This window comes from Triturus cristatus, chromosome 7 (genome assembly GCF_964204655.1).
Source record: "Triturus cristatus chromosome 7, aTriCri1.1, whole genome shotgun sequence".
In the NCBI taxonomy this organism is placed as follows: Eukaryota; Metazoa; Chordata; class Amphibia; order Caudata; family Salamandridae; genus Triturus; species Triturus cristatus.
The window spans coordinates 1868427995-1868436586 of record NC_140590.1 but is presented as its reverse complement, the minus strand read 5'-3'; the positions used below and the strand labels follow the sequence as shown (position 1 = coordinate 1868436586).

The 8592-nt window shown below is 50.0% G+C and overlaps 1 protein-coding gene across 6 annotated transcripts in view; it reads left to right on the top strand.

Moving 5' to 3' along the window:
- Positions 1-2480: 2480 nt before the first annotated feature.
- The window catches only part of LOC146813543 (zinc finger protein 398-like), a 65862-nt gene continuing 59750 nt past the window's right edge, over positions 2481-8592 (top strand). For all 6 annotated transcript variants that reach the window (XM_085620315.1, XM_085620314.1, XM_085620313.1 and 3 more), the window contains exons 1-2: positions 2481-2669; positions 5306-5432. In XM_085620315.1, coding sequence (XP_085476441.1) covers positions 2646-2669; positions 5306-5432 — 151 coding nt within the window. In that variant the 5' untranslated portion in view covers positions 2481-2645. The remainder of the gene's footprint in view (positions 2670-5305; positions 5433-8592) is intronic.

Genomic DNA, 8592 nt, shown 5'->3' with positions numbered 1-8592 from the left:
TTATCTCGGTTTCTATACCTGTAAGGGTAGAGTGTATAGTGCTCCTTTAGTCTCGAGGTAAATGCCTTTCAGTGCTCCCCTTGTCCCCCCTCCCCTTACTCAATACATCACTGCAATGGCCGTACCTCCCTCCCGCTTACGACCCTCTGCCCTGTACCACGTACCGCAGAAGCCGTAACTCTCCTGAGTTACGGCGGCATGCACGTATCCTCTGGGGGCGTCCACCACTCTTCCGACCAGGACTCCGATTCCGGTACCGCGTCGTCTTCCTCGACCAGGCTGGGATCGTCGCCGTCGTCCTCTCCAGGTCCCGATTCCTCAGTCTTCGCACGCTGGTCCTCCCAGTAGTCGGTCTCGATCTTCGATTCTCCGTCTTCCTTCTTTCCGGCGTCTTCCGCAACCGCCTCCTGGACCGTCGAATGCGCCCTTCTATGGTCCAGATGTCATCCCATTGGTTTGCTCCAGTCAGGGAGCGTTCCTGTAGGGGAGAGGAGTTCGGCTGGGTTAACCCCTGCTGGACTGGCACGCCCTTCTCGTTGGAAGACAGACGGTCTTGTGGGACTGTCACGGGGCCGAAGGGGGGCTCCTCCTCACAGTCAAGTTCCACAGTTCCTGTTCTCTCAGCATTCTTGTGTGATTTGGATGCGTTATGGATCTTATTTGGACTTATTCCTGTTCAATTTGGACTCTGCTCGTTGGGCAAAGAAAGAGGAAGTGTTTTGGTGTAGAGTGTCATATAGGGCTAGTCTCTATGCTTCTTGTGTAACTATGCTAAGCATTCTGGGAATGTTTTTTGTTTCAATATCGTAAAAAAACAATGAAATTCCCCCGTTATAGTTAGTTGAGATAACTATAACTCGCGCGCCCGCAATCCTCTGCTCATGACGTCACATATTACATCACTCATGACATGGAGAGTGGCATCACTGATGACATCACTGATGACATCATCCTTGTGATAGAGTGGCGGTCGCGCGAGTTATAGTTATCTCAACTAACTATAACGGGGGAATTTCATTGGTTTTTTACGAGTGAAATATCCACCTAACTATAACATGTGTGAAACCTATGGTTTTTTAAGTGAATTTGCAAGGTTTTTTAAATGCTAATTCCTAACTATAACGTGTGTGAAACCTATGGTTTTTTTCAGTGAATTTGTACGGTTTTTTATGTTTAAATCTTTTTTTTTATGTTTAAATCTTATGTACTGTTTTTTAAATGCTAAGTTATGTATGTATTATATTTTTTTATGGTTTTTCACCGTGCGCGCACCGTGCGCGCACCTCCGTGATTTTTTTTAAAAAAAATTAAATGTTTTTTTCTGCCTTCGGGGTCCTTCAGGGACCCCCTGACCAAGGCTAGGGGGTCAGGAACTCTCTACCCTGCCCCCTTTTCACGTTCGCCACCTTCCTTTTCCACTCTCGCACTGAAAACAAACAAAATGGCGGCCGACACTTCCTGATTTCGACCGATTCGAACGTTGACTGACATGTAACAACCAATCAGAATTACACTCGCGCACGTTAGGGTGTGCGCACGGTGCGCGTACGGGGCGCGCACGGTGCGCGGCTATAGATATGTATGTGCTTTTAACTACAATTTTCTCAGGAACTACTGAACAGATTGACTCCATATATGCAAAAGGCACATCCCTGACCTGAGGACTACCTCTCGGCCAAATTTCAAGTAATTCTGTTCAGCCGTTCGGGCTGTACCTTCGACTAAAGGTCCTATGGGAAAATGCATGGGGAAAACGCGTTTTGGGACCCCCCTTTTTTCTCGGCCCCCGCTTGACGAATCCCCCCCGAGACTTTCAGGGTAGGAGCTGAGCGGAGCGCCCCATTAGTTTTTAAAATTTCGCAAAGATTCGTCAACCGGAGCCAAAGTTATTCAAAATAGAATTTGGAGATTTCCTATGGAAACACGGTCCTAACTATAACTGATCGCCAGTAGATCATAAAATCGAAGCCTCTGTGTACTTAATAGAATTGAAACATCCTGAGGCAATAGTTAGAAATGTATCCCGGCGGGTGCTCCTTATGCGGCTGCGCTGGTGATTAGTGTCTCGCCTCCCAGGGCCTTTGGTCTGCGCATGTGTCGGTAATCCCTATTTTATCGTGGGGAACGCTCAGTATGCGATTTCTAGGGTGATCCACGTCCCCGTCGCAGAATGCTCCGTCTACGCATGTGCCGATGATAAGTGTCCCAGTCTCGGAAGGCGCTCTGTCTGCGCATGTGTCGGTCAGCGGTTTCTCCATCTCGAAGCCCTGCCTCGAAGAGCGCTCCATCTACCCATAGGCTGGTGATCTGTGTCTCTCCTTGTAGTGCGTTCCATCTACGCATGCGTCTGTGTCTCGCGTCGGGCGCTCTGTCTGCGCATGCGTTGATGATCCGTACCTTGCAGTTGGCTCATTCTACGCATGCGCCGGTGCTCTTAGTTCGCAGACCGCTCCGCCTGCGCATGCGTTGGTGATCAGTGTCTTGCCTAGGGACGTGCTCAGTCGCACGCTCCGTAGGGTGGTGTGCGGTGTCTCCTGTTCTTTGCCGAGCCTAGCGCCCGGTGCCCTGAGCCTGCGCGTCGAGGCGCTCCGCCGCCACACGGTCCCGCACCCGCTATCGATGAGCCCCCGGGACGGAGGGGAGAAATGTCGCAGAAGCCTTTAGAAGCGGTAAGCCCCCCCTCCCCAGTGCTTAGAGCAGCTTCAGGGCGCCGGCGGAGCCCGGGCCGCACCTCTTGGGAAGGATTCCTCATGACCTCCTACGACCGCGTCCTGTTTGAGAGAGAACCCACCCCCTCCGACAGTGCAGGGACTGATGGTCTCCTTGACCCTCCCCCACAGACCCCATTCAAAGACCCCCCCCACGGACCCCATGCAAAGACCCCCCCACGGACCCCCCTACGACCGCGTCCTGTTTGAGAGAGAACCCACCCCCTCCGACAGTGCAGGGACTGATGGTCTCCTTGACCCTCCCCCACAGACCCCATTCAAAGACCCCCCCACAGACCCCATTCAAAGACCCCCCCACGGACCCCATGCAAAGACCCCCCCCCACGGACAGCATGCAAAGACCCCCCCCACAGACCCCATGCAAAGACCCCCCATACCACATGCAAAGACCCCCCAAGGACCCCATGCAAAGACCCCCACAAACCCCATGCAAAGACCCCCCAAGTGCCCCCATGTAAAGACCTCATTCAAAGACCCCCCCACAGACCTCATTCAAAGACCCCCCCCACAGACCTCGTTCAAAGACCCCCCAACAGACCTCGTTCAAAGACCCCCCCACAGACCTCGTTCAAAGACCCCCCCACAGACCTCATGCAAAGACCCCCCCTACAGACCTCATGCAAAGACCCCCCCCTACAGACCCCATGCAAAGACCCCCCCCCACACGGACCCCATGCAAAGACCCCTCCACAGACCCCATGCAAAGACCCCCCCACAGACCCCCCAAGGACCCCATGCAAAGACTCCCCCACAAACCCCATGCTAAGACTCCCCACAGACCCCATGCAAAGACCCCCCACAGACCCCATGCAAAGACCCCCCCACAGATCCCCCAAGGACCCCATACAACGACCCCCCCCAAGGACCCCATGCAAAGACCCCCCACAGACCCCATACAAAGACCCCCCCCCACAGACCCCATGCAAAGACCCCCCCCACAGACCCCATGCAAAGACCCCCCCCACAGACCCCATGCAAAGACCCCCCCCAGACCTCATTCAAAGACCCCCCACATACCTCATTCAAAGACCCCCCCAAGGACACCAGGCAAAAAAAAACACAGACCCCATGCATAGGCCCCCCCACAGACCCCAACAAGCCCCCCACAGACCCCAACAAGCCCCCCCACAGACCCCATGCACATACCCCCATGCTAAAACAGACCCCACACAAGAACCCCGACAGACCCCATGCAAATACCCCCCACACACACACAGGCCACAAGCCTCCCACAGACCCCATGCAAACACCCCCTCAGTCCCCATTCAAAGACACCCCCACAAGTCCCATGCCAAGACAGACCCCATGCATAGACCCCCACAGATCCCATGCAAAGACCCCACAGACCCCATGTAAAGATCCCCACAGACCCCATGTAAAGATCCCCACAGACCCCATGCAAAGCTCCCCACAGATCCCATGCAAAGCTCCCCACAGATCCCATGCAAAGCTCCCCACAGACCCCATGCAAAGCTCCCCACAGACCCCATGCAAAGCTCCCCACAGACCCCATGCAAAGATCCCCACAGGCCCCATGCAAAGACCCCCCCCCCACCGACTCTATGCAAAGACCCCCCCCACAGACCCCATGGAAAGACCCCCCAGGCCCCATGCAAAGACCCCCCAGACCCCATACAAAGACCCCACAGGCCACAACAAGCCCCCCCCCCCCCACAGACCCCATGCAAACACCCCCACAGACCCCATGCAAACACCCCCACAGACCCCATGCAAAAACACCCCAACAGACTGTGGACATAGCCTTCCACAGGCTCTCACATAACCCCACACACCTATCACGTGGGTCCCAAAGGCCCTTCCATAGACCCCATAAGCCTTAGTAAGAAAAGTGGGCTTCATGGATCTGAGCTTGAGTCTGGCTTTAAAAATTTGGAACATTTTTACGTTACGTTTACACGTTAGTCATGTCTTTGGGGGAGTGACTTCTTCGCTGCCCACCCTGACAGAAGCCCAGGACCTTTTTCAGGCTGATAGAACAGGGCTGAAACATGTTGGTGCCTTAAGGTCATAGGACCATCACATTCTCATGTCCCTATATACATATTTTGTAACCTTCCCTTCCACTCTTCTAATAAAGGAAACTTTCACAGTGGGGGAAGAATTTTATATTTAAAGTTACGCCCCCATACACCTTATCTTCATAAGTGCTCCCTGGAATATGGTCGAGTCCACCCTGACTTTTAGGTGTTGGGGTGAATCCGATGAAGCATGCCACTACTAGAGTGGGTGAGGGTTATATAAAGAAAAGGGTCTCTTTCTCTTCCCTCCCACATTAGTGGGTGTGCTGTTAATCACCGTACCAGTGGTCCCCGACCTCTATCGTTTGCAAGGAGTCAGGCTGGCTCTGGAAGGCATGCTTGTTTTGAGTCTTTTTATTTAGTACACTCATTACTCACTTACTAAGAAGCAGGCCTCCCAGTGGCTCCGGAGCTATTCTGGCCTGGCGATGGAGAGAAAGTGAAAGGAAGGCATTTTCCTCGCCCACGCAGTTTTACCTTCCTGTCGTATTTACTTCAATGAAGTTGCTAACCTTTCATATAAACATATCGTTTTAGGAGCAGGTAAAATTCCGGGATGTCTCTGTCTGTTTCTCCGAAGAGGAATGGAAGACTTTAGATCAGTGGCAGAAGGACTTTTACCAGAATGTGATTAAGGAAATTCACCAGGCCTTGTTCTTGATGGGTAACTATGTGCTGACTCCGTTCTACAAATGGTTTTACAGTCATTGTTTCAAGTGTCCTGTTTCTTAAAATACGTTATGATTTAATTTTGCTAATTCTGTCCTCTTGATCAAGGCTCGCTGTGTGACTCTCCCGGAAGAGACCTTAAAACAAAAATTGTCTTATAATTAAGGCTCCCGGTTTTCCGTTTAAACGGATTTTTACATTTAAATACAGACGGAAAGCTTTTTGGGTTTTGTCTGTATTTAGATATAAAAACGGGAAAATACTAACACAACCAATGCTCCTCCTGCCCCTGTGCTCCTCTGTGAAATCCGAGTCAGAGGTGCACAAGGGCATCCAAAAGAAAGGGGAAACTGCCGCCCTGAAACTGCTCCAAAGACGGGGGGGGGGGACTGGGAGCGCCGTGTCTGCAGAGACACTCCAGCACCCCCTCACAGCGGTAGTTCATGAAAGATAATTGTTGGAGCAGTGCAAGCAGCCGATGTCCATTAAGAGGTGTGAAAACACCCCAGGACATCGGCTGCAGCTCCAGCAACCTTTTGTTTTTTAGGTCTCACGTGTGGGGGATATAGGGCACAACTGGAATTGGGAGTATTTTGCCACACATCGGAGTGGGCCGGTGAGAAGGGTGGGTTGCTTAATGAAAGGCAGGACGCTTTTTGAAAGAGGTGGCCGTGGGTGTAGTCGATGTGATCTAAACTGAAGCTAGGGTGGGGCACTGCATTTAAACATAAGAAAGGAGGATCACGTGTAAACGGAGGCCTGGGGACATAAGCGAAGTGTTGTGGCACATAGGAACTAGAGGCAGGGTAGAGCAAAGTTAGGTCATCGCCGTTTGACGCAGAGATTGGGAGCTAGAGCTGCAAAGGGTGATGTGCCAAGGGAGAAAAATGCAGTAGGAAAGAGATTCTTAGGAACTGCGATGTGCACTGGGAGCAATTTGCAAAATATGTGTTGGGAAATATGCACTGTTGTGCTAAATAGTTGGAGAGAGTTGTGCAAGGTGAATATGACACTACAGCGAGCGCTAACAGCAGTGATAGGTTGGGGGGGGTCGTTCAGAGACAGCAATTTGCTCCTTGAGGGAGGAGGGAGGGGCTGGTATGGGAGAAAGCTGCAGGCGGTGTTGTGCTCAGTGGAGGAGTGAGACATGCTTGCTGGTATGTGGGCAGAGATAGAGAACTGCAAGTATGAGGTGACTTGGTAGAGACATCTGCTGGCTAGAATGTCCCCGGAGGCTGGGTTTGTTCCAAGCAATGATGTGTTTTGGGGGAGAGAAGTGCAGTGGGTGAAGTGCAATGGGAGAGAAAGCTTCAGGGAGTGTTGTTCCAAAAGTGAAACAGCTGCAGAGGAAGTGTGGTGCCATGGAGACAGAGAGAGGCCCAGAAGAGATGTGGACGCATCCATGAGATACAATTCTGCAAGGTTGATGTGCTTTGCGTAAGAGCTCCAGGGGTGAGACAACCTGGGAGCGAGATCTGAATGGTGCGAGCTGTGCGTGCGCTAGAAACGAAAGATGCAGGAGGCAAGGCGTGACCTGGGAGAGATAGCTGCAGGGGTTGGTGCTCTCTAAGAAAGCTCTGAGCTTGGAGATGCATCCTTAGTGGGAGAAATATATCTGTAGGCTGTGACATACCCTAGATAGATACCCAAAAGTAGTGGGATGTGCCTTAAGAGAGACGGCTGCAGAAAATGAGTGATGCCCTTAGAAAAAGTTGTGAAGCAGATCTGTGCCTGGAAAGATAGCTAAATGGCTGGTGAACTTTAAGAGAGGTGCATGGCTGATGTGCCTTGTGACAGGTGCAGTGGTAATGTATCTTGGGAGACAGTTTTGTTGTATTATGTACACAGAGGGAGAGAATTGCCTGATATAAAATTGGAACTGCAAAAGAGAGTTGTAACAGGTAGAATATGCTTTGAAAATGACATCTGCACGGAGTGGAGCATACCCAGTGTTTGAAACGGAAAAACGGAAGTGCAGGTACTCTGCTTGTTTCTTTTTTTTTGAAGTGCAGGTACTCTCCCTCAAAATAAAAAAGTTCTGGCATTCAGAACCGGACAGTACCGGCCCATTTAAAGCACTGAGCTTACCCCTGTAAATAACACATTGGGCTGCCTTTGGTGTCCGCTCAATGAATACTGTTTTACAGTAGTGGCATCAAAAGTGGAGGTGTCTTTACTTCCACTGTGAATGCTCCCTTGTGTCTGGCTATTAGCCACAGTGGGGCAGTCTAGTGTGATGTATGGGGGGTGTTGGTGGTGTAAAGAACATTAATAAAAGACAGTACCATTTACAATACAAAACTCACACTAGTACAAATGCAATAGATTTCACAATTACAACAAAGTGAGCTATTGCCATTTTGCATTACACCATTTGAATAATGCTTCATGAAGGGAAAAAAAACACAATGACATTTACAATGCCAATAGCTCAAAATAATGTCATTGCGAGACCTATTGCATTGTAAATGCTTGTTATTGTATGGGAGGGTGAAGGAGGTTGATGTGGCAGGCCACGGGGGCAGAAATGCCCCCAACAACTATTAGCTGCATCTCTCAGGGACTATGCACTCTGTTGGGCAGTGAGGCTGAGTGAGAGGGGAGAAAGTCAGTTAGCATGACTTCATTTTTCCATTTAATGTTTATTTAAGTGCTACTTAAATAAAAATAAAAACAAGAACAGAATGACTGTTGCACCACCTATGCTTTACATTTTCTCCATAGTGTCCATATCAAAGCACTATTCTGTACAGATGAAGATGCAGGATTCTTTAGATATTTTGGCGATTTACAATGCCTCGTGGGGTAGGTCGTCTTCTAATGCACACTAAGAATGATCTGATATTCTTCGAGCAGACACTCTCTGTGATGGCTGATTAAGTGTGAGTAAAAGAGGTAGAAATGTGTTGATATTTTGCAAGACAGCTGCGCAAATGAGACGTACTCAAAATCACAAATTCACACATCTTTTCTTAGAGGACAGGGAAGAAATTTGCTCCCAATATGTAAAGTGCACTTAGCATAGGCTCCAATTAAAAAAAACAGCTATAACCACCTAGTGCAAGTGTGCATGTCAACTTAAATAATTGTGGAAAAATACTAGCTTTAGCGTTTTTTTTCGTGCGTCAAAGATAAATGTGGATAAATACAGATAA